Source organism: Emys orbicularis, chromosome 12 (genome assembly GCF_028017835.1).
Source record: "Emys orbicularis isolate rEmyOrb1 chromosome 12, rEmyOrb1.hap1, whole genome shotgun sequence".
NCBI classification, from domain to species: domain Eukaryota; kingdom Metazoa; phylum Chordata; order Testudines; family Emydidae; genus Emys; species Emys orbicularis.
Window position 1 is genome coordinate 12449400 of NC_088694.1, and position 27452 is coordinate 12476851.

Genomic DNA, 27452 nt, shown 5'->3' on the forward strand with positions numbered 1-27452 from the left:
AAAGGAAAACATGAAAATGAAATTAAACATTTCAACATAAAGAGGTCTATTTCCACACAATTCTCCAATACAGTAGTTAGTCAATATCAGTGCAGAAATGGGCATATTCCATTGACAGAAATGAGGCATATGAAGGTTCCATCAACTCTCTTTTAAGGCTTGCCAATAGATATACAAAATATATATGTGTGCTTTTAAAAGACTTTTATTTTGAACTCATGATGTGAATCTATGGTATTAAAGAAAGCAGAACAATCCTTTATTTAGCTGCACCTGCACCTTAATGCCTAATGAGTTTAGTCTGATGGAATCCAGACCTCAGGAAGGATTATAAATTCTCATTTGATTTCATTTACTTCTAAAATACCTTAAACCAGCTGTACCAGTCCAGAATCCAGTCCTCCTTTCTATACCAGTTTTGCAAATGTTTTTGCTTGCTGTACTAGGTAACTTTATGCTATATAATAATATACACATAGTAATAAGGAACAGAAGGCCGTTTGAAAAAAAATAATCTAGTTCTAGTGGAAAGATAATTAGAGGTATATGAGCTTGAAAACCACTACCTTGTGAGTAAAGTTTTTTTTTAAATTTCTTCATGCTCAGCAAGAAGAATGGAAAAGAAATTAAAAAATCATAGGTCTGAAAACAATGTTCTCTCCAGTTGGTCCAATAGTAAAATACAGAAGGGAGAGATGGCCCCAAGGCATAGTGTTCTTTCAAGTGTAATGATCCCAAGTTGCCATGAGTTTATGTTTTAGTATTTGTCAGTAGCAAAATATCTAATAGTTGCAAACTTTAGTGGCTAGAAGATTTATACGCTCTAGTGGAGAATGACCACTTTCCTTAAGTGGCAAATGGTACATTCAAACATGTCATTCTCTTTTGTATACTGTAAACACAGCAGTAAGCTTGAGCAGCACCTTCGCAAAGACTGCTAGGTCAGGCTATTTAGCTTGAACAATATCTAACCATCCAATGAATTTGCAACTTTTGGACTTTGTCCCAACTTAGCTATTACAACAGGGCAACACAGCTTAATGACATTCCATCAGACAGGCAATGAACACATTGCAGAGAACCGTGATCGCATTGCAATGCTTGGGTTTCTGACGGTATAGCAAGGGGAGTGGTCCCAGCTATCCCTCAGTTCCTTCCAGCTACTGAAGGTGAGTGGTTGAAAAGTACACTTGCCCTCCTGAAAATTTTGGAAGCTTGTGGCACAGGCATCTTGACGCCACACGTGTGAATGGGCAGAAGCTCCTCTTGAAGGATTCCAGTTAGTAACCTTCATTTTCATGGGACTTGATTTCAGGATTTCATAAACCTTCCGGAAATTTCAATGCCATATTTTCATAATTCTTACTGTCTCCCTGGTTTGTTAAAGGGGGAACAACTTAACGAATTAGCATACACTCAGAAGCAGAGTTGCTTCATATATAAGTTGAAGATCTTGAGTTCAGGTCCCAGCTAGAGGCATCCTTCAACTGTACAAACTCCTCCACCATTTTCTTTCCTCTACCATCCTAATGTTAATGTTCAAAAACTCCTGGGTAACATGTGGGGTGACAGGATGTGGTGGTTTCCAGTATCATCTGATCTCATCACTTCCTGTTGCCGCAGCAGTTCTAGGAAGCCAGGTGGTTCAACACCATTCTTATGAAATCAGACAGGTAAGACTAGGTTTGCCATTTCAAGCCTAATGGGTGAATATGAGAAAGGGCACAAACACTTTGTTTTAATATCAGTCTCCAGTCTATGCATCCTTGTTTGCTGGAGTTCAACTCCATTTGGGAAGAATTTGCTGCTGCTCTAGACATAATTAAACCCATCTTCCCTCAGCCCTCCCTTTTGGTACGTGTACAATGACACCATTGTTCAGAGTCCTGCAGCACATATGCTGACATTAAAGTGTTTAATCTTGTAGTACAGTATTCCATTATTTCTTGGACATCTGTACATAATAGAAATAGTCTGTTTTAAGGGATTTGTTGACAAAGAAATGGCTAATGCTGATGCATGTGCAGACTGAAAACATCTTTCCCAATTCCATCCGGCAGTAGGTTGCTTCTTTCCAGTCCTGAAGCCTAGTACAGATGTGATATGCACCATTGCGATTAGCAATCTTGAATTTATAACAAGGAGTCAGTGTTTTGGAATACTTTTGGAAGCTCCCCGCTTGGTTGTCAGCTAGGTGATGTTATTGGCAACACTATTTTTATGATGAAAAGCTGAAAAAATGAAGTTATGGTTAAGGGCAAAACATTAACTACAGAGGTTTGTTTCCCTGTAGCACAAATACTGAACCTCATGAGTTCACAGCAATAAGTACTAAGTACTTCTCAACCTCCTGTTTCTAAATGGTGACTCTTGGGGCTGGAAATCAGGATTTGGGGGAAAGGGTCTGTTTGTTCCAATCTTATTTTATGCTATTGAGTTACACCAGTAAGTGAGAGCTGAATCAGGCCCCTGGTTTCTACGCTCATCTGTGCCACTGATTTACTGTACGATTTCAGATAAGTCACTTACCCTCTCTGTACCTCACTTTATCCATCTGTATAATGGATGTAACAATAACGACTTTCCTCGAAGGGGTATTATGATGCTTAATTGTTGCAATACATTTTGAGATTCTAAGATGAGAGCACAAATTATTCATCTTAAAATGGTTCCATTCCATAGAGTAATTGAGTACTGGCAAATGATGAGCTCAGCACACACCCTTCTGCAAAGGGCAGTATTGCACTGTCCCTGAGGGAGCATCAGGAGAGAACATGCCTCAGGAGTCACAATCACTTTCTGTGACTGGTCAGTGTGCACAGGGGTTGTTCTCTTCATCAGGATGGTGCTCTGCTGGAGTGCTGGCCACCCTAGCCCAGGGGTTAATGCAGAAGGGGCACATGACAGCACTCCTCCTACTTCTTTTTAGGTGCTATGCTCTCCCAGAAGGTGCAGGCACTACTGTTATGATCTGCCCTGTGCATGCTGTTCAAGGAGGAAGGGAGGCTCCTTGTGGAAACCCTCTCTCCTTGCTCACTCATGCAAGGGCAAATCAGAGCCAGGCCATGGAAAAAGGAGCTGAGGACTGATTTGACAGCATCCTCCAAATACTGTATTAGCACAGTTATAAAAAAAGGGACATTTCACATCAATTATTCACAATCTAGGGCATTTTATCTACTCAGTTTCCAGAATTCCCAATGTAGGGTATTTCTTTAACTGCTCTTCCAGCTCCCTAATCTCGTATGTTAATCTTTTAGCCAAGAGGACTGAATGAATTAAAACCAATCACAGATCCAAATTCTTGCCACTGTAAATTTACCACAACAGCCCTGTAATTCTTGCTGTAAAGCTCCGTGTAGAGGGAACCATGTGCCTTTAGTAGACTGTGGCTTGGAATATGATTATTGCAATCCCCTTTATACTCTCTTTTCTGCTTAGATGAATATAGGGACTGATTCAGCACTCCTTGCTCAGCCAAGATTCCCATTGGCTTCATTGGAAGTTTTGGGTATGCAAAGAATAACGAATCTGGCCCACAGTTTGCTTTCTTCAACCTTAGATCTCACTAACTTAAAGAGAAGGGGCCAACATTTTTAAAAGTGACTAGTGATTTTGGGTGCCCAGCTTGAGATACTTTAAAAGGATTCTGATTTCCAGAAAGAGCACCCAACTTCTAAAAATCAGGCCCCATGAAGGTGTCTCAAGTTGAGCATTCGGAAACTGAGGCACCCAAACCAATCACTTTTGAAAATGCAAGCCTCTGATCTTTTTTTTAAATGAACTTAATGCAAGAAAGATTCTGCTAAGTTCACAGTATTTTGTTGATTAGATTTTTTTGGTATTAAAAATTTTGGAAGTGTGCAAAAAATTGTGCATGCAAAAATCAAATAGATGCATTGATGTATGCAAAATTATGTGATTGCACGTGCAGTTAGCTAGTTTGTGCCCTCAGTCACCCTAAATGCTTGCACAGATAAGGCAGGCAAATATGTACCAAAATGGTCTGAAAATCTTAGCTATAGTGATCACCTAAGAAACAATTTCTATTTCTAATAGATCTGAAATTGCTAAAAGAAAAGATTTCTCCTTCCCATTTCAATCTATACTACTTCTGTCAGCGGAGTCAACGGCCATAGGCATACATGGTATATGAAAAGATATTAAGCAAGATGTTTGATGCCAAGATGTGGCAGATTTTTTCATTGGCCTGTGTCTGAATCCCTGGTGGGTTTCACAGGCAACTGGGTTGACGACTTTGGAGCTGAGACTATTACATGTCTTATAAGCTGCTGGTGGGGTGGTGATGTCTTTTGGAATCTATTTTCCTTTGACTTATCTTTCAGCCTCAGGAATTCAGGACCTTTAATCTATTTGAGATTAAAGTCCTTCACAAATCCCTCATGGCCTTTTTTGGAATAAAAGAAGTTACAGGCATTCTACTGCACATTCCTTTTGCCACTTTTTTTTTTAAAAACTTTGTGAATTGGAAACAAGCAACACTCTAATTTTTCCATATAACAGAAAGTCATCATTATATTTAGAGATCAGTAAGAGTTTAGAGACTTTAATAAAATGCCTTATACAAAAATAATAAACAAATTTTCTAGCGATAATTTTGTCATGTATGTTTAAATATTCAAAATATTTTCCAAATGCACCATGAAAACATTCCAGGAAGATTAAAGTATGGATTTACCAACCCGTGCAAAAAATCTGCTCACCCATTCTTTACCACTACTACTACTAATAATTATAATAATACCTAGCTCTGTCATAACACTTTACATTGATGATTATGATAAACTCATACATTTTACTTGTGAATAAAAATTATTACTTTCCTTAGGTGAGCAGAATTTAGCAGTGCTGAATTAGGGTCTGATTCAAAGCTATGGAAGTTAATGGAAAGATTCCAGTTGGCTCCAATGGGCTTGGAATCAGACCCTTAATGCCTTTGAATGCTTTTTTTTTTTTTAAAGTTCATGTGAATTGTTGCAAAATTATTCCTCTGATTCATGTACCTTTGACTTACATATTGAACTTGTCAACACTACAGTTGAAATAGTGCTATCCTGTTTGTCCTAGCAGGGTTTTAGCACAGTTTCTTTCTGCTAAATAACTTATATGCTATGGCTGTGTCCACATTTAAAACTCTGGCCTACTTGACATCAGGTATCAAGCATGGATCCCCGTCGTCCATATAATCAAACGAGTTGTCCTGTTGATGTCAGAGTCAACAGAGTTCAGTTTCCATTGTAACAAAGCATGATTGGGTATAACAGGGTGACTGTGCTTTGTTACGACTAGTGTTGAGCATGGTTGGCTCTGTCTGTATGAGTGGGACAGTCATTTTCCACATGGGTGAATGCGGTCAAAGGGAGCAGTGTTTTGAAACATGAAGTCAAACACGGCAGATTCTTAAGTGTTCATACCACGTAGAAGGATGTAATCTATAGCACCATTGTAAGGGAAAAAAAATCTCTCTACACACTAATCAAGAAAACTGTGCTCGATCTCTGCTAACATGTTTGTTAATGCTGAGGTGAAGAAAGGAGTGAAGTCTGATATTTTCTTCTCTTAACTTAGGCCATGATCCTGCAAACATGTATCAGACTTGCTCTTTTCTTCTCCTCATGTAATTGGGCCATTGTATGTCCTCTTGAACACAGAAAAAAAATGGCTTCCAATGAGAGAGAGCAGTGCACGAGCTAAACAGCTTCTCTGACCTTGTTGAGAGACAGAGCTATAGAGGAGGTACAACTTTGAAAGTTTTATATAGATAATAATTAATAAAACAAATGTTGATGTCTTGCTTATCCCTTCCCTGCCTTCAATTCTGACATTATTATAGCTGATGATGTTCTTGTGAGCTGCTTGTGTTACAGCATAGGCTCTAGTTCTAATGATTTTCAAGACAGTAAACACTAAAATCGGATCAGAATCAAAATAGAGGGGAAAAAAGATATAATGGTAATTACAATGGTGTGATTTTTAACTGTGATTTCAAAGGAGCCTAAAAGAGTTAGGCACTCAGTTCCTTTGGAATTCAGTGGGAATTGGTGTGCTTAATCCCAGCCTTAATGTCCTATAGCTAGAAAACCTCTAGGCCTGGAAACAAGTTAAGATTCCTAGCTTTCCAAGGAGGTACATTTTATCCTAGACACCGGGAGATATCAGACATTAAAATGTGGCCATTGGTTTCTCAGTCTAGACCTGCTCATTTAGCTTGAGGTGTAACACCTAGAGTTCTGAATGTTTGATCAGGGTTATTTTCAAGCTCTGTTAAAATGAGTGTATTTTGATGTTACGAGTGTTATGTCTAAAGCGGGGGTGGGCAAACCATGTCGCGGGGGTTGAATCCAGCCCTTCAGAGGTTTTAATCCGGCCCTTGAGCTCCTGCCGGGGAGCGGGGTCCGGGGCTTGCCCTGCTCTGGCGCTCCAGCCAAGGAGCAGAGTTGGGGGCTTGCCCCACTCCATGCATGCCATGGCTCTGCATGGCTCCCGGAAGCAGCAGCATGTCCCCCTTCCAGCTCCTATGTGGAGGGGCAGCCAGGGGGCTCCCCACGCCACCCCCGCAGCTCCCATTAGCCGCTGCTTCTAGGAGCTGCTTGAGGTAAGCGCCACCTGAAGCCTGCATCCCAGGCCCCCTCCCGCGCCCCAAACCCCTGCCCCAGCCCTGATCCCAGTCCTGCCCTCCGAACCCCTCGGTCCCAGCCCGGAGCACCCTCCTGCACCCCAGAGCCCACATCCCCAGCTGGAGCCCACACCCCAACCCTGTGCCCCAGCCCTCTTCCGCACCCTGAATTCCTCATTTATGGCCCCACCCTAAAAGAGCTCGCACCCCCAGCCGGAGCCCTCACCCCAACCCCCAATTTCGTGAACATTCATGGCCCGCCATACAATTTCCATACCCAGATGTGGCCTCTGGCCAAAAAGTTTGCCCACCCCTGGTCTCAAGCAATAAATTTAGGACTGTGTCAAAACACTTAGAAATAATATGAATCTGTCAAGCAGATTTTGCAGATTTCAATTGCCATGGATTCTTTAGTATTCATATCTTCAGTATTCCCATACATTTGGATCAGATGCTCAGTCACCATTACGACTGAACAGAACTATCCAGTGTGTTTTCTTTTAACTGTTCACTGTCATTTCATGTTATGCCACATTGCCTCACCTTGCATCACTGCAATGCAGCAACATAGCAGGTCTGAAGGAACATAAATCATCAAGACTTCACAGAGAACACAGGCCCTTTCTGTACTGGATAGTCAGACAAGCTTTTATTCAAATTGTTGATAGAAAATGAGGCCAGATTTTCAAACAAACTAGATTTACTTCTGTGTTTCCAACCAAGGCCCGACTAGGAGCATCATTTGCTATGGGACAAGGGGGGAGGGGGAGAGTTTCTGGCCACCCCCCAACTTTTCATATGCTCCACTTTTTATCCCCAGACATTGCAGAATATAACATAATCACAATAACGATTGATATGCGGACAAAACTTTGCCACTCCCCGTCACCCTCAATTTTTTCTGAAATTATGCCCCTGGGACTCCCATATTTACCTGCTACTATGACAACTCAGCCTGCTGCTCTTTTCTGCTCCCCCCCGCCCCAAACACTTAAAAACTTGTGTCCTGCTCCTTCTGTCATGACCCACTGCTCCTCAGCTCATTGCTGCTAGGATTTCATCTGTTCCTCAGCATCTCCTTTCCCACTCAAAGGCACATGTCAAAGGAGTAAAGAATTGCTAGAAGATCATCACCTAATGTTGCTGCAATGAACTGCAACATGTGTATTCTTGAAGCAATTACAATACAGGCACATGGGGTTCTTATTAGCCCACCCATTCAACTGACTGTGGATGAGCGGATTTTGAGCCCTACAGTTAACCAACTCTCTCACTTGCACACACATTTTACATAAACTGAGTATTTGCACATGCAAATGGAGAGAGAGTTGCATTTATATATGCAGTTACCTGAATGTAATGCATAATTTTGTGCACGATTTTGCCAAGCTTACTGTGCACTTAACTTATTTTAAAATCTGATCCCAAATGTATGTAATGGCAAGTCATACTGGATGGTTTTCTTTTTTAAAGGCAGATAGTTACTAGGGTACATTCTCCCATTTACTTTTATGTGTGTTGTGTCCTCTTCTTATTTTATGTCCTCTATTTGACCCAGAGCAGGTGCAGCAGGGAGTGTGGCAATGCCAGCTTCCTCTCATACTGCCCTGCCAATGTGTCGTGGCAGTTCCATCATCTGCGTCTCTGGTGAGGTTTCCAACAAGGGGGCCAACAGTTACGATTGGGCACTTGTCCATTAGGAAGTGGACTGAGAGCATCAGCTAAACAGCCGTTGGATAGTAATGATTTTCACTCACAACTGACCTCGGATGAATGTGAACTCTAAATCTGTAGGGGAAAGCCTGTATTTCATTCATTATATATCCCACAAATTTCCATAGACACGGTAAGCCACCATGACTTCCAAGAGAGTCACTGAAATATATAATGGCTCATGAACCCCTTTGATTAAATCCCCGCAGAATGACTCAGAGGTTCTCATGATGGTCTGTTGTGTCAACAGGGATCACTGACATTTTTATGGGCCTAAAAGAGAAATTACAGTCACATTCAGAGAGCTATCACAATTCTATTGTCTCACTGTAACAGTGAACACCTTTCAAATAGAAAAAATGGTCTGATTCTTTCTTATTGAAAATACCTCCAGCTAACACTTCTCAGGCAATTAATCAGAAACAGCCATATTGCAGTATTGTCAAAGGTCTAACCAACACCCACCAAAAATAGGAAATTCAAAACTCTCCTGCTCACCTCATGCTGTTGTGCTTAAGGTATTGCTGGGGTCTAACAAACAGTGCCTGCTCTTCTATACTGTACCATATGTGCACAAATATCAAAGCACAGCAGCATGAATTAAGGATAGGATTTCAGCCTTCATTATGAAGTATCTTGCTCTTATGAGAACAAGGTCAAACCCTTAGAATTATTTTAGCATAGATTTTGGTGTTTAATTATGTAATAAGATTTACTGCAGTCATCTAACAGATGTTGATTCAGGGTCAGTGTTTCTCATAAATTAGTTCTGAAAGGATTTGTTACTTCTGGGTCAGCAAATACATCCAGAGTGCAAAGGAAAAGAGGGAAAACAAACACTGAGTTGAAGGGTTTCTTGGGATTCTTTCTTCAGTTACATATCCACATATTTTCATGGTTTTAATGACTATATAGCCATAGGAATGTTTCTGTTAACACTAGAGATGGCCCAAACCAAAACCCTATATCCAAACATCCCCAAAGTCTGGGAAAGTTCAAAGTTTGGGGATCTTAACTTCATGACTCTGGGCCATTGATTTTTCATAGTAGTGGGATGTAATTATCATACGACTCAACAATGGAGCTTACTGAAATGCGTGCTTTAGTTGCAGTCATAAGAATTTTCCTTTTCATATGTACCCAGTGGGTCAGGCATCAAACAGCGATTTTTGCATCCAAATGTAGGGTACGAGATGTCCCAGGCTTTGAACAGCTGTGTGCCTCAAACATTCAGGACAAGCTTGCTCTGGGCAGAGAAAGTAAGTAGCCCGCTGCTCACTGTGTGAGAGATCACTCTGACCCCCAAACCCAATTCACAGAGGATAGTTGTTTGTTATAGCCCCTAGCTACAGATCCTGGCTCTTTAGCTCAAGTTGTAGAGGCCAATGCTTTCGGATCCAGACTCTCCAATTCACTCTCTGAAGTGTTGGCTAAGATGGTGACCATCACACATGCATATTCAAAAGGTGCATATGTGAGATGTATAGCACTCATACTTAAAAACACCCATTGCATCTTCCTTTGAAAATTCATCCATAAGTGTTTTTGGAAGTAGGTATATCTGTATATCCTGCTGTTGGAACTCTCTGAAAGACACCCTACCACCAGTGAGGTTATCCAGAAATATAATTAAAAACACCCAATATAATATCAGTGACTCAATAGTTGTGGGTACAGGATCCATTCTGTTCTAACATCTCTCGCTCTCTCTCTCTCTCTCACTCTTTTTTTTTTTTTTTAAAACTCCCTTATAATTTATGCACAAACAAATTCCTTTGGGGCTCAAATGATACTCTGCCAATTTAACAGTGAACTTTATTTTGCTGGGAATAGTTTCGAGGAAACCAGACAAGGCATTTTTAATAATCTTGTACTTAGCACTCATGTGGCACTTTTCATCTTCAAAGAGTTTTAGATTGTTAATGAATTCTCACACCACACCCCATGTTCAGATATAGGGAGAATAAGTGACCTATATAAGGCTACATTGGTCGTCAGCAGCAGAGATAGGATTAGAATGAATGGTTTTGGAGCAATAATTGTGTTCATTCAATGCATGCTTAGAATGCCCAACATGCTAAAGCATTTACTGAAATTGATTGCCTCTGTCTTGGAGAGGTTAGAGGGAGTGAGGGGTAGATACATAAAAGCCTGCATTAAGATGAATCCCAATTATTACTGTCAACTGTAATGGTGTGTCCCTTAAAGGCTACCATACAGCCATGAATTGAGAACCACAAAATAGTTAGTAGATATAATGTATGAGTTGAAGAGGAATGTTAAGCCAACTGTAAAATAGGATTGGACCCACTTTTGTGGACGTGGTTGGATTTACTATTTGATTCCACAAGACTATCCACAGTCCATTCCACTGCAAAGGAGTGCCTCACTGGTGCTTCATCAGTAACTGTAATATTATTAAACATATGTAAAATATAGCACTGTAAATTTAAATAGCACTTTATACACTGATGACTGGATCTCTCACTTTGGTGTAAATCAGGAATAATTCAGTTGAAGTCAATAGATTTACATCAGTGTAAAAACTGCTGTCAGGAAAGAATCAGGCCCATAGAAAAAGACCATCATTGCCAAGAAAATCTTAAAGTTAAATTACCTGAGTTGTGTGTTTAGAAGCAGTGAAGTCTAGTGGACAGAGCATTGGACTAATACCTAGGAGACCCTGGTTCTAATTTCAGCTCTCCCACTGACATGCTCTGTGAGCTTTGGCAAGTCACTTCATCTCCTTGTGCCTGTTTCATAGAATCATAGAATATCAGGGTTGGACGGGACCTCAGGAGGTCATCTAGTCCAGCCCCCTGCTCAAAGCAGGACCAATCCCCAGACAGATTTTTGCCCCAGATCCCTAAATGGCCCCCTCAAAGATTGAACTCACAACCATGGGTTTAGCAGGCCAATGCTCAAACCACTGAGCTATCCCTCTCCCTTTCCCCAACCTTGGACTGTCTTGTCTATTTAGATGTAAGTTCTTCAGAATACGGACTGCCTCTTACCCTGTTTGAAGTGGAGCCCTTCTCTCAGTCAGAACCTCTAGACATCACCTTACTACAAATAATAAATATTTGCCATTACTATTGCTATATCAGACACAGTGTACATTGTAAGGGAATATTAGCTGTGGTCCTATGTACGATGTACCAAGTTGGACCTAAGTTCTGCAGAAAGGCTCCTGCTTTTATTCTCTAGTGGCGAGTTCTTCAGCAGCCCCAAGTACAGTAAAAGAAAAGAAAAAAAAAAAGACTTTTAGTGCATTAATTGTGAAAATTAATGATAAAATAGGCACACTGCACACATTTTGAAATTAAATTCACTTTATGCTGCCCTCACATATTCAGTCTGCAATGTGCCACACATTACAAACCCCTAATTGCAATGTAAGAGCTGCTGCAAGGAAGCTAGAAGTTTTGACAGTGAAGTAGTGCGAAATGGGGCATTTGACATCCAGGATGGCTGGGAGGTAATTTGCATTATTGGCACTCCAGACACAGAGGTTTTACCACAGGGAAGGGGCCAGGTCTCCTCTTTTCCTCCCCTTTGCTGGCCGAGATGGAGGTGACTTAAAAGACTTGTTGGGGGGGGAGAAGCCTGAAATCTTTACACTTCAGAGTTAACACCCTGATGATGAATTTGATGCTTTACACATCTCAAAAGCTATTGTCACAGGGTGTCAATTTGCAGACTTAGGAAGGCACTCCCATTGAAGGGTTTTTGTCACAGCCTTTAAGGGCTAGAATTGATTACAAATGAAAGCTTAAGACATTGTGGAACAGAATTCAGTAACTTCGTTGATTCCGTAACAAATTCCACTGGCACAGAACATTGGGTACTAGCATGAGAAAGGTTGTAAGAACTGGAACATCTTCTGCTGGGATTTCCAGAAGTACTCAGTTCTGGTCTGACTCTGTTCCCATTGTTTCAACAGTCAGTGCTTCTGAAAAATCCCACCCTTCACTTTTAGATCCTTCACACTGCAGCTTGTACGTTGGTAGTGGCAAATGCCCAGAAAGAGTTATCAAGCAGCGCTCTGCCAAAAATCATTACAAGACAAAAGTCAGCATCACTCAATGCACTGCCTGATGACAACTGTTTCAGAGACAATGCAATCACTAGTTTCATATTGCACGTGTACTAAAACTAGTAAGAAATTTAACAGCAGAATGCAGTGAGGGAGTCAAATATTCATGCCTTCCTCTGATGGGGCTACTTGCAAGCTACTTGATAGAGAAACTAAACAAAAGCTGGTGGCTAATAGGCTGTTTTTCTGTTTCAGTGGAGCATGACAGAGAGTTCCATCATCAACGCTATCACCATCGGGAGTTCAGGTTTGATCTCTCCAGAATCCCAGAGGGGGAAGCAGTGACTGCTGCCGAGTTCAGGATATATAAGGATTACATCCGAGAACGGTTTGATAATGAAACATTCCAGATAAGTGTCTACCAGGTACTGCAGGAGCACCCAGGAAGGTGAGTGACTGGAAAAGAGCATACTGAGTATATTGTATAACTGTCAGTGAAAATACAGGGCTAGGTTCTACTGCTCCTAGTTAATATAGGGTTGCCAACTTTCTAATCGTACAAAACCGAACACCTTGCCCCTCCCTCTGCCCCACCCCTTCCCCGAGGCCTTGCCCCCCCCACTCACTCCAGCCCCCCTCCTTCCATCGCTCACTCTCCCCCACCCTCACTCATTTTCACTGGGCAGAGCTGGGGGACTGGAGTGTGGGAAGGGGGAAGGGCTCCAGCCGGGGGTGTGGGCTCCAGGATGGGGCCAGAAATGAGGGGCTCTGGGTGCAGGAGAGGGCTCATGGCTGGGGTTGAAAGTTCGGGTGTGGGAGGGGGGGAGGGGTCTGGGAGGGAATTAGGGTGCGGGAGGGGGTTCCAACCTGGGGTAGGGGGTTCGGGGTACGGGTTTAGACTGGGCAGCGCTTACCTCAGGTGGCTCCTGGTTGGCGGCACAGCAGGCCTAAGGCAGGATCCCTGCCTGCCCTGGCTCTGCACTGCTCCTGGAAGCTGCCAGCATGTCCGGCCCCGTGGCTAGAGGCAAGGCCAGGCGGCTCTACGCGGTGCTTGCTGCCTGAGCCCCGCCCCCGCAGCTCCCATTGTCAGCGGTTCACGACCGATGGGAGCTGCGGAGCCAGCGTTGGGCAGCACGCAGAGCTTCCCTGATCACCCCTGCGCCTAGGAGCTCGACATGCCGGCCACTTCTGGGGAGCTGTGCAGCAGAGCCAGGGCAGGCCAGGAGCCTGCCTTAGCCCTGCAGCGCCACCGACTGGACTTTAAACGGCCTGGTCAGCGGTGCTGACTGGAGCTGCCAGGGTCCCTTTTCGACCGGGTATTCTGGTCGAAAACCAGATGCCTAGCAACCCTAAATTAATACCAGTGTAAATCCAGATTCAGTGAAGTAACTCTGGATTAATATAGTGAGGTAACCATGAGCAGAATTTGGTTCCTTTAGGAAGTAAGTAAGTATAGTTTGTTCCATTTTAGAGATTGGAAGTGCCAGAGCTTCAGAAAAAGTATATTTATATAATTTTATAGTTTGGTTTAGAGATCATTCATTATGCTTGAATGTCAACAAATCTTAATGGTCTACAGCCTGACACCACTCAGTACTCTGTTAATCCTTTGATTGCCATGTGTGGTACCTACTCAGAAGTTATAAAGCTTCCTGTGGTGACATTAATTGCAGTGTGAAAATTCGGTAGAATGTAAGTATAGCATATCCCTTCAGGAAGTTCTTGCCATGTCTGGACTGTCCACTAGCCATGGAGCAGTAAAGCAGAGATGGGAGAGAGGCACTGCATGTATGTGTCTGTACTGGGAGGGGAAGGCCGGAGGAGAGAAATTGGATCATAGACAAAGTATTGTAAAATTTTAGAAAGAACTGCCCTCTTCCTCCTGCTGCTTATGAATTCTGGGGTGGCAAAAACCACATCTGAATACTTCCTCTCTAACCCTAGGGTATCTTATTTACTAATCTTTATTACAAGAGTCATTTGAGATCCCTAATTAACACAGACAGATGACACCATGCTCTTCATATCAACTGATTGGTTTTGTGTGCACAAAACTAGAAAATGAGCTATTTAATCCATAATCAAGCAATTATTAATTTACGCCATGCTCCCTGACAAATTCTTCAGGAAACTTGAACAAGAACACATGTTTAATTTTCTCATCTGTTTTTACTCCCAATTAATCAGCAATCTCAAAACCATTTATCGGTAACACTTAGTCAGATGCATTTGCACATGTCTCTTTTACACATGAATCCCATTGACAGTAGCAAAATCCTTCCTGCAGTTATGCACATAAAGGGCTTCACAAATATTGGTCAGAAAGTTATTCTCCACAACAACTTAACATGTACCAATAACATTACACGTACCTGAAATAGAGCTATTACACAGCCAAACAACAGATCTCAAAACAAGATGAACAAAAAAATAGTCCAGTGAGAATGCTTGCTTTGTATTTAACTATTTATTGCAGATGGTCAAAAATTCAGGGGAAAATAAAACAAAGAAATTTGCTGTCTAAGTAAATGTTCATTTCAAATTTATTCTACACACAAAAGTTCTTTCAAATTCTTGCTTGCAATGTACAAACCAAAAAGTTGGAGGATATGTTCATTGCCCCAATTCTGGTTACCCTACTCAGTCACACAAGGCCTGGTCTACACTACCCGCCTGAATCGGTGGGTAGAAATCGACCTCTCGGGGATCGATTTATCGCGTCCCGTCAGGACGCGACAATTGATCCCCGAATCGACGCTCTTACTCCACCAGCGAAGGTGGGAGTAAGAGCCGTCGACGGGAAGCCGCGGAGGTCGATTTTGCCGCCGTCCTCACAGCGGGGTAAGTCGGCTGCGATACGTCGAATTCAGCTACGCTATTCGCGTAGCTGAATTTGCGTATCTTAAATCGACCCCCCCCGTAGTGTAGATGTAGCCCAAGACTTGAAGAATGGCATCTCCAAAGGTTCTTTGCGACTAACTTTGCAGAGGGGTGTAACTAGACGTGACCATGTGAATTGGGGATGGTTCACATGTACATGCATTTACCCATATGCAGCTAGTTGGACTGAGCAATGGTTCTTGCAAACCATCCCTTGCACAAGTTATTCTTACTCCTATAAGCAAAGTATGTGAGAGAGTGGATGCACTGCCTATATATGAATCCATTAGGTAGGGAAGATGTGTTTGGGAAGAAAAGTATCAGGGGGTAGCCGTGTTAGTCTGTATCTACAAAAACAACAAGGAGTCTGGTGGCACCTTAAAGACTAACAGATCTATTTGGGCATAAGCTTTCGTGGGTAAAAACCTCACTTCTTCAGATGCATAGAGTGAAAGTTAGATGATCTTGTGATTAGCACATGCCACTACTGTAATACATAAGCTACAATACATAAGATGAGCAGGCACACTGGGGTACCCACTCTCTCCAGGGGTTTTGTGAGGATTAAGGGTGATGATCGATGGCTAAACTCAGTCCAGGTGAAAGTGGGTGCATCTCCATGGATGTCAATAGAACATGCCTACTTAGAACTGGATGGAAATTGGCTTTAGATGTTTTGAAAAGCACTGTTTTGTACATCTTTTTGGAGGCAGATTTGTAAGTACAGAACATGTACGCATTTGAGCTGGAAATTCTACATTCCATGTCCCATTTTCTCATGCTGCTCACAGGGCTGATGATCTGCAGCTTGGGCTTTCTCTTTTATCTCCTGTTGCAATAAGATCAGCTTTTTTTAGCCACAGTCGATATGCATGGAGGACATGTGACTGACATGGGTAGCTGTGAGATCTGTTTTTCTAGCTGAACATCTGGCTCTTTAGCTAGTATTTACAAGGGCTCCATAAAAATCTTTGGGATACTTGAGACATAGGCAGCCGTGGATCTTGAACTGTCTGTTTCTGCTGGAGAGCATTTCCTGTTGACTTTTCTTGAGTAGAGGTGGCCAAAAAACCACAAATATTTTCACAAAAATTGGTGAAAATGTTTTCTCTGCTTTGCATTGAAATTATATTTCAGCTAAAGTTTTCCAACCAGCTCTGTTTATGACCCTCCAATCAGATTAAAGCTGTATAAACAGTCCAGGCTATCAGGTTATTGTGTCTCAGGGCAGGTGGAGAGAGAAAGCAAACTCTCTCCAATGTTGACCTATAAACACTTACACCTTTTTTCCTTGGTTGTTTGTTTCCGTCTTTCTAACCAGGTTAGAGGACTATACCAGTCTAATGTAATTAGCATAAAAAAACCCTAAGAAAATCTAGACATATAAGCAAAGGTTCTTTTACTGAGAGCACAAGTACAGTGTCCTTTTAAAGTTAAACACAAAGATGAACTGGCCTTTTTCTCTTCTAATACTGCTGGAGTCTCCATAATGCCAACTTGACCATTACATAAGAATGTGAGTGAATGAGAAGGGCCATCTAACAGCAGATTCTCCAGGATTGTTCCTCTTATGACTTGCCTCGTGTTTACTAGTGCACAGGAGCTCACCTCCGTACTATACAGAATCTACAGCGGTTCTCAACCTGTGGCTCGCGGGCCGCTTGCGGCCCAATCAGCACAGAGCTGCGGCCCATGTGACATCCTCAGGGCCATAGAGGTACTATTGGATGCAGCCTACATAACACATTGTGGGCCACATATAGGTTGAGAACCATTGGCCTACAGCATCCTGTCACCTTTCTAATACAGTGGAATGACACCAGTTCAACTATCAAAGAAGCCTCCACAGCTGCAGAAACAGGATTTACCCCAAAGACCTGGGTTGAGGCCCCATAAACATTTCTCCTTTGAAGAGTACTGTATGTATGCCAAAGGCTTGGTTTTCATCTATGACCCAACATCCATTTTTATGGATGCAGTTTTTCACCCTGTATTTGTTCACCCACAATGCAGATTAATCATAAGAATGGCATTACTGGGTCAGACCAATGGTTCATCTAGCCCAGAATCCCATCTTCTGACAGTGGCCAATGTCAGATACTTCAGAGGGAATGAACAGAACAGGGCAATTATTGAGTGATCCATCCCCTGTCGTTCTGTGCCAGCATCTGGCAGTAAGAGACTTAAGGACACCCAGAGCGTGGGTAAATACTAGTAGTTGAGCAATTAATTACTTGCTTTGTAAGCTCAGACAGGTTGATAGATATCTAGTTAGTAATATTTGTACTTTTACTTCATTGTGGGTGCAAAATAAAGGCACAGTTCTTTCTGGCCAGACATATCTGCATCCACAAACTAGAACCCATATCTGAAATTCTGGGCCTCCATAACATTATTAACTTTGAATGTACTATACACTGTATAATGTGCATAAAGCAACCGTATCAGTGAAAATGAGATCACAGCTATATTCTTTGAATCAAGGCTGGATGCCTTTCTGGAAGTTATGCCTTAGCCAAACATAAGTAATGATTTAGTAAAACACAAGTTATTGGGCTCAAGACAGAGGTAACTGGGTGAAATTTAATGACCTGTGATATACAGGAGGTCAGATTGGATGATCTAATGGTCCCTTCTGGCCTTAAACTCTATGAATCTAATAATTCATTGCAAGTTGCAGTTTCAATGTTGGCACAATTCCCTCTACAAAAGTATATAAAATGTTCTTCAGTCTCAAAACATCAGGCACTACCCTGAAGCAATGTCTTGAATTTCATAAACACTGTGAAAGCAGTTGACCCTTTGACTGATATAACAATGTCTCACAGTTTCCTTGGGCATAATTTAGTGTCCAGTGATTCGTGTCCAACTCCCATTTGGTCTTCATGGTTCACTCACCTAAGAACTTGGGAAGGAGTTTTCCAAATGCAAGAAATTGGATCAAGTAACATGCCGTGCAGCATGACCTAAAGTCCCTATTTCTGGTTGCACAAACAATGCTAGTGGAAACTAAAGTTTACAACCAGGGTATCCCTGATTGTACAAGCACAGTTCTAGCTCTTTGTCGGCATCAAAGGAAAACATAGTAACTCCTTTCATCTCTGAGTGCTAGAGAGTATGCACCGGTAAAACGCATAAGAGTGAATAAGAGGTGCCGAAGATAGTTTATTATAGAAACTAAAATGGGAAATGTTTTCATATAAAGCCACTCTCCCAAATAAATTGGGGTCAAGACTGAATCAGCAAATAAGGCTCAAGAGGAGGATCTCAGTCCATTTGTAAACCCATGACAAATCTTGGTGTCACTTAGCCAGGTAAGGCTCATCAGAGGCACTTGAAAAAGTGATCCACAAACTCCATTGGTGAACAGCAGCTTCTGCATTTAAAACATTAGCTTTTTATACAGTATTTCCCCTGCACTATTCCTACTGTGTGTCTGGAAAATACGTTGTGCCTCTCCACAACAAGATAACTGCTGCCAAAGTTTAAGTTGCGTTTTTGGAACCCAGATTTTGTGATATCCATATCACTTTCCTAAACACTGAATGCAAAAGGAGCTATCATTTAGCAGTAGGTTGGATAAAATTGGAACCTGCTGAAATCTGAACTGGAACTTTTTCTGAGGCACTAAGATGTTTGGCAAGCTGGGTAAAAAACAACTAACCGCAACCCCCCACACACCTTTTTCATTTTTTGTGCATTTCTGCACTTGCTGACTCAGGCTGAGTCTACCTGGCTGAAACACCAGGAAAGGCTAGAAAGTCGTATCAGAAAAAAGGTCTCTTTGCAATATTGCTATGTGATTTGCAGCCCAGCTCTCTAGCCTCAGGAGATACATTTAAGCATACATATTTTGGTAGCATGTCTAGTGGGCGGAGCGCGAGTCAGGAGACTGAGGTTTCAGTCCTGACTCTGTTGCTGACTCACCAGCTGAACTGCATTTAGTCATTTAACTTACCTGTACCTCATTTCCCCCTTTATACAATGGGCTTAACAACCTGTTTTACAGGGAAATTGGAAGGCTTGATCCATATTTGTGAAGTGATCTGAAGATGCTACAGAATTGCAAGGCTTTGTTATTGTACTATTTGAATTCCCACTTATCTCTAAGGCCATAGTAAAAGCCATTATATTTGTGGTGGGACATTCTCTGGACTATCAGTTAAGGACTGGAAAATGTAATACTAGAGCTGTCGCACAGTATTATCACTAGTGCTCTTGAGACTAGCCAGCTTTTGCTCAAAAACTATTGGTGTTGTGTGCAGCAGTATTTGTTTGCCCTTGCTTGGAGTCTGTTACTGTCAGGAGATGTTCAGGTGAGTGGTCAGGACCCCTAGATCACCAAAGGGACCGAATTTCAGCCAGTTACACCAGTCACCTTTGGCCTCACACCGTACTGAAAGCTAACACCACTCCTTGTTTCCTTCCTGCTCCCTCTTCCACTTGTCCATTCAGCCTCTTGTCCATTCTTTTGTTCAATTTGGAAATGCTCATTAGTGTTCATTAACATGCATCTTGAAAGTAACGATGACGAAAAAAGAGAGGGATGGGGGGAGGTTGAAAGGAGGCAAAGGAAGAGGCAGTATTCAGTATAATTTAGGGCTATCCCTATATTTTATAGCATTTGACTCTATAATTGTAAGATTTTTATATACTATTCAGCCTTGCTATTGCAGTGCTGCCAACTCACCATTTCACTGAGAGTCTCTCAACAATTCATGTTCTTCTGAGAGTTCCAGCTCACAGAACCAAGTGATTATGTGACAGTATGAGCTTTCATTTTATTCAAAAATAAGTTCCTAACATTCATGCTTGCTGAGAAAAGCTGGAAAACGTGGCCTAAGTGTACCCTAAAAGTTCAAAAGAAAGAAGAAGAAAAAACCCCAAACTTACTATTTAAAATAAATAAATGATTTTTTAAGCCACTCTCATGATCTTTGAATTCTTGGCATTGGCAATACTGATGACATGTATCCAAGAGGTAACATATTTTTAGATAGTTGCCTGTGACCCAAGAGACTAATTCCTTTGCTGCGTTTGTTTAGGTGTTGAAGACAGGGGAGAGGACAACCAATATCAAGGGCAACGTGAAAGCTTGAGGAAAAAGGGAGAATGCATTGTCTGGTGGTTAGAAAATGGGAATGAGTCATGTTCTGAGGTGTGTTCACTGCACCACTGCGATTTTTCTGTATAACCTGTTACAAGCAACATTGGCAATAGCTTTGAGCAGTCAAAACATAATAAGGGTGGGAGTTGCCTTTGTGCCTTTGAAAATCCTCTCCTAAGTTACTTGCCAGAGTGGGGGAATCTCGGTTACAGTTTTAGGTGAAATACTTTGAAGAGACACGCCGTTTGGTGCATTCCAAAGGCAAGCAGAATCCAACATTATTCACGTATATTGTATTTAATAGCAACATATTGGCAATTGAATTTCTCATTAATAATAATACTTTAAAATGAAATTTGCTTGTTTCCTTTGTTTTTCTTACACTTGTCTTCTCACTCCACTTTCTGCTTCTTTTCTATTGGATCATAGACCATGGTATATTTTTTCTGCCTGTTGTTACCTTTTTCCTTCCCTCAGCCATGTGAGTTCTATCCTGACATTGTGCTCTCTCCCTATTTCCCTATATTTTTGTCTCCCACTTTCCCCTCCAATCTCACTCCTGCCCATCTTCTTCTTTTCTCTTCTAATGTACCCCTCAATCTCTCACCTATCCATCCATCTGCATCCTAGGTCACTCACAGTCCTCCCACATCCTCATCCATTTGTTCACCAACATCTACCCCTCCTCAGATGTACCTATTCTTCTAGTGCCTCATATAGGGCTCCTCACTCTTGCAGCAACATGCGGCAGGAGGATGGCAATTGTGCTAGTCAGCACAAGCAGGCCCTAAAGTCCAGAAAATGACAGACCTACTAAGGGAATTTCCTGGACTACCAGGCAACCATCCAGGTCTTAGGGCAAGTCACCTTCAGCCAGATTTTCAAGAGTGCTTTCTCATTTTGGATGCCTCAGCTTTCTGGTGTCCAGCCTGAGATGCCTTAAAATGGCGCAGTTTTCTGCAAGTGCTGAGCTTCCACTCTCTCACAACTAGGCCCCTCAGCATGGTAGCACCTAAAGTCACTAGTCACTTGCCAGCTACAGGTCCTGCGTTTTAGAGTTGCTATGTGCTTGCCACTCCCATTGACTTCATTTGGAGTTGTGGGTGTTCGGCATCTCTGAAAAAAAAAAAAAAAATCTAGTCCGTAACTCTGGCCCCAATTTTCAAAAAGATGAATTGGGGCACAGATCCTACTTCCCGATCTTTAGGGGGTGGTGGTTTGTAAGGCCCCTTTAAACCCTCAGATAAGCATAGCTATAGCAGTGCAGAGAACGTGAGCAATTTCTTTCAGTCCTGACTGTAGAAGCTTAGTTCACAACATTGCGAGAGTATTCTAGAGCTGTTTATAGTTAGTAGACAACTTTTCAGGAGATGGCACTCAAGAATATGTAGCATAATTACTGGGGTTTGCAGGACTGATAAAACTTTTAGTGTTCAGCCAATGGTTACCTCTGTGCAGCTCTTAATGCGTGAACTGTGGAGCTGAGGTTACATTGAACTGGTGCTAAATCATGTGATAACACTTCCGGTTGGAGTATGTTAAGTAAAGCCCCCACCCCCGAAAGGAAAGGGCAAGTTCAGGAAGCACACAGAATTGGTGTCTCAGAGTGCAAACTGTTAATGCTTGCTGTGATGCAGAGTGAAACCGCTTCTGTATTTTAATATACCTGTAACTTGTCTAACGATTGTGTTTAAAGAGCTTGCCTTGCCGTTTGCTAGTTGCTGCTCTGATTTTATTTTGCTGTGTCTCTTTGGTAAGCAGGCCATTTTATTTAAAGGGCAGTTCTTTTAAAAAGAACAAGAGGTTTCTTTTAATTAGAACAAGCTCTGCACTCTTGAGCCCGGATATTCCGCTTGCAACACTATTCAGATTTGCATCCCATTTTTCTCCATTGGTCGCAGGCTAGAATGAAAAGCACTAACCCATTAATACTGTGAACCTCTCCAAAGAATATTTGACACAAGCCCTTTCTGGGTCTCAGCGTTCCAATTGTGTGTGGGAAGGACAATTCCCTTCAGCATGTCCCTTTGATCTCTCTTACTGAGGATTTCCCCTCCAGGCCTATTGTTTGCACATTGCTGTAACTACAGGCAAACAAATACTTTAGACAATTTCCCAGACTGACTCACCCCTGCACTTGATGCGTCATGTTGTCTGGTTACCCTGATTGCATCACATCAGCATGGGAAGCTTAAAGGCTGGTTTTTCTGAGTAATAATATTGCAGACAGCAGTAACTTATTATTATTGCCATTATCTTCAACCTGCAACCCACAAAAGAGAAAAATCAAGCAAGCTACATAGCTATTAAGTAAACCATTTGTGAATCATAGGCTGGAGGCAGGAGGCATTGTTAAATCATGCGGTGTGTTAACATAAAAGCCTTGTACCTCTGGAACCTTAGAATCAGTATTGGCCTACGTCACAAGTGAACACAAGTGTAGCGTTCTCTCATCTGTGTTTCCTGTGGACAGGGCCGGTGCTTCCATTTAGGCAACTAGGGCACCAGGATTTGGGGGGGGCGGCATTTTGCCGCCCTTGGCGGCAATTCAGCGGTGGGGCGTCCTTCCGCGCTCTGAGTCTTCGGCGGCAATTCTGTGGCGGGTCCTTCATTCGCTCCGGGACCCGCCGCCGAAGTGCCCCGAAGAACGGAAGCGCGGAAAGACTCCCCCGCCGCAGAATTGCCACCGCTGACCGGGAGCACAGAAGGACCCACGCCTCGGGCGCCAAAAACCCTGGCGCCGCTCCTGCCTGTGGAACATGTTGTGTCTTAACTTTGATATTACTTACACCCTAAGGCAGTCTCACATTTGTGTAATTGATTTACACATATTGTGATCCCCTCTACACAGGCAAGAAACAGCTTTGTAGCACAGTCCCCCAACAAGTTAGATTGTGATGTACGGACGGAGCCTAAAGCCTGGATTTTCCATAAGCAAAAACGTCGTTTAAAAGAACAAAAGGTTGTTTAGGTGACATCTTCCCAATTCCCCTCCCCCACCCCTTGCCAGCCCTCAACAGCAAGGAAATGCCAAGTTCTGGGATATATCCGAACTGCACCCAATACCTACAAGCAGCACACTTCCACGGGGAGCAAAAGACACTGCATCTTCACAAGGAATTTCCTTCTGCCTCCCGCTGATAAGATCTCCCTCACATATAATATGTAATATTAGTGAGAGCCTCAGCAACATTTGTAAATATTCCACATTAGCACATGCAGAGGTTAAGAGTGTTGTGTGTTTGTGGGGGGAAATATGAAATTGTACTTCCATAGGCATTTGGTGATGTGGTCATTTGTCCTTCCGGGACTGGAATTGGATATTTAATTTCATATAAGCTACTAAACAGCTATGAGGTAGTAACTACAGACACTTCTATTATTCACACCAGTGACTTAGATTAAAGCTATTACTGTATAGCTTGACCGATCTAGGTTGGAAGGATAGCCATGTGGTCAAGACACTGGAACGGGACTCAAGTGAATGAGGTTCAATTTCCTGCTCTGCTAGACTCTTATCTGGGGCAAGTCATTGCATTTTTTTGATGCCTCAGTTTCCCAATTGTAAAACATGAAGGATAATATTATTTCCCTACCACACAGTGGTAAAATTCATATACTTTTTTGAGGCTTTGGGGGCCATATAAATCCTCTCATTTTAGATTTTTGTATCACATGATGTTCCAGGCAAACAAGGGGCCCTGAGTGAACTAAAGACGTTAAAAAAAGTTTGTACTGATAAGTCTATAAAACAGATTAATCTGGCCCTCCCCAGGCTTATGGGACACAATAAAAGAACCTTCCTTATCCCTTTACAAGGTTTTTCTTTACTCAAAAAGCTATAGTTACTCTCCAACATCTGCACATTGCAAAATATGAAAGAATCTCCTACAGGGCTTGTTCAGACACCACCTTGCTGTCTCCATCCTTCTTGTAAAGAAAGACATTTTCCTTTTGGAGGTAGCTAAACCATTACCCAATTTTCTTGTTATCATCCAAGTTACTTCTTTGCATTGGCTTCTGATGAAAGAGATCCATTCCTTTTTAGAACCTTTGTAATCCTTGTAATTTACCAGATTTTCAGTTGCAGTTCATCTCAGTGGTAAATTGTTGAAGACCCAGAATGATTACCACAGCCCCATCTGAGACCTTGAAGTATTCTCCAATTCTGATTAGTTTTGATTTCTTGTTCTCAATTTCTGGTCCAAAATAATCGGAGTGTGTCTGTTTATTTAGCTTTTAAACAATAGATTGAAAGGACATTACCTCACAAGGTAATGCTGCGTTGTGATCCTTATTCAACTGTACGTAGCCTCAACAGAGCAGATTTTTAAAGACTTTATATATGTTAGTGTTTGCAAAAGGCACACAACCATGCTCCAATTTGCTTGCACCATTGCCATGATTATTTCCAACAGTCAGGTTATTATGCATGGAAAAGGATAATTAGGTGTATTTGCATGCCCAATTACCAAGTTTCATATGCAAACACAATAACTGTTCACATATTTGCCTGGAAAACATTTTAAAAATTACATTAGTAGGATTAGCTGTAATAGTACAGCAATATGTACGCTCCAAACCACATTAATGCTACTTTAATCCATCCTCCCATTGTTCAGGAAAGAAGGCATTTAGGTTGGCATTGTTATCTATCTGTGACATAACTTGTGTCTTGTGATAAAGGCTACCAATTGTGTTGCTTAAAGTACTAACTTGAATGGCTATTTACATTAAGTTATTTCCATCTGAAAATCCAAGTAACTGTTTCTTTTTTTTCTTCAGGGATTCAGATTTGTTCCTGCTTGACACTCGAATAATCTGGGCTGCAGAGGAAGGTTGGCTGGTGTTTGATATTACAGCAACCAGTAATCACTGGGTGGTAAACCCACAACACAATCTCGGCCTGCAGCTATCAGTTGAGAGTATAGATGGTAAGTTTCAGAGAGTAAATGTCATCAAAAAGTCTCAATTTTGGCTGTAGGAATCCAGTCAGGATTAGTCTGAATGCAACCAGTAGTCATTCCTCTGAGTGGGATTTCTCAAGATTGTCTTGAATTTTCTTAAACTGCAGATGTTGGAAAAGTATTACAAAATTACAATATTAGCCTATCACGCTAGATTTGAACATATCTAAATAATCACCACCTGATTTCAAGACAGTCATACATCTGTGTCCGAATCCAGTAAAACCATAAGCACATGCTTAGCTTTAAGCATCTCAAAAGAAACTATTAAGATGCTCAAAGTTAAGCATCTGCTTTAGTGGATCTGAGCCCTAATTTGCACACACACATTTACCATGATTGTATGTGCAATCTAGTAACTATGCACATGACTAATATGCACATGTATTTACTTCATTTGTACTTGAAGTCCTGCAAACTACACATAAAAATTGGCCATTCTTTTGGCTCAACCAAACTTATAAATACTCTGGCCCTAGTGGTTCACTGTTTAAAATTGATTGGGTTTTCTTTTTCTTTTCTTCCCCCCCCACCCCCCATTTAGTAAATACTTTTTCCAATGGTGTCTCTATGGGTGGGGAAGGAAATGTCAGGAAAGTCTTAATTGCTGAGTTTCTCCAATTATATTACATTAGAAAGTGAGGGGGAAAAAACTGTACAGGCTAAATCCTCAGCTGATGGATCTAGTCCATGTTTTCTCTTTAACACTAGGTAGGAATCATTAAGGCATGGCCTCCTTCCCCACCCACAGAGACACCATTGTCCTCTTCCATTTAGCAAATGATTTTCTCCATCTCTCCCTAGCTGCAATAGTCCCAAACTGGAGCATCTGAAATGCTGGTCGTGGTGACTGTAGCAAGCACTCAAGTGAATCAAAGGAAGTTATTTGGCACACAGCTTCCTCCCTGGTCCTCTCTGTGCGGCTCCTCCCTACCCAGGCCTTTTTTCTTTGCTCTGTGCTGTCTCTTTTCCGCCTCCTCTCCCTCCCCCCAACACGTCTCTAGATTTGCATGTCTAGTCTGCTGAGAAGGAAATGCTTTCACATAAACAGTCCAATCAGTTTTTAACAGTAAAACATGAGGAATGGCTTGACACACTATGTACTCCAAGTTCTTCAGCCAGCTTGTGATGCAAGCCCATGAGAGTTAGAAATGGGGTGTGAGTATCAGAGATACAAAATTGGTCTGACCTTGGATCTGATTTAATAGGGCAATGTCTTTGTTCATTTGGTACAATTGACTGTGGCCTCCTTCTCAATCAGCTTTCATAGTTTGCTTGAGTCTCAAAAATCTTTGCTCTCTATGAACAGGGAGAATTAATCCAACCAGAAATTTAAAAGATTTCAATTGCTTAAGTTACCATGAATGCCTGTGATACTAGAAAATACAAGCCCTGTATCCTGGGGCAGAATGGATCACTTTGTCTTTATCTTCTGATTATGTTGCTAGGTGCTTAGCCGTTGCAGTCTAGAAATATTTTCCGGGCTCTGTGTGTATTCCATGTGGAGTAAATCATGGCTATAGGAAGTAGTAAAACCTTGGTAGAGTGAGCATACAAGGGAGTATTAGGACTTACATAAGTTGTGACTGTGTAAGCAATAAGTCTGAATATAGTATAACTAAATTATTTACAATAACAACTTATTGCCTTAAACACTAGAAATGTGCATAGCACATAAACAGATATTATGCTCTTAGGCCTATGGAATAAACAGCAGATAAGATCATAGCAGTTGCAGTAAGGGAACAGATGATTAGGACATCTTGCCCAGACTTTCAGAATCCTGAATGCAAAAGAGTGCCACAACTGTGCATGCATTTATGGTAATTGCTCAGACAAAGCAGGTAGATAGACAGTTAGAACTGCGCCCTTATACAAACCTGTCAGAGAAAAAGCTTGGGGAGAGATTTTCAAAGGCCTAGAATGACAATGTAGGGGCCTAACTCCCATCAACTTTCAATGAGAGTTAGACACCTAAATGCCAGTTGTGTCTTTGAAAAAATCTCTCCCTTACTTTACAAATAGGCTTGTTTTTGGTTTAACACACACACACAAAGTAACTCCAGGACTGAATTTGGCTGCTTGCATTTTAAAAATTAAACCTGTAAGTGG

General features: G+C 41.8%; 1 protein-coding gene across 1 annotated transcript in view; it reads left to right on the plus strand.

Annotated features, from left to right (window-relative positions):
• The window catches only part of BMP7 (bone morphogenetic protein 7), a 49608-nt gene that overhangs the window by 13485 nt on the left and 8671 nt on the right, over window positions 1-27452 (plus strand). Inside the window, exons 2-3 of the mRNA XM_065414444.1 lie at window positions 12642-12834; window positions 25159-25307. Of these exons, the coding sequence (XP_065270516.1) occupies window positions 12642-12834; window positions 25159-25307 (342 nt within the window). The remainder of the gene's footprint in view (window positions 1-12641; window positions 12835-25158; window positions 25308-27452) is intronic.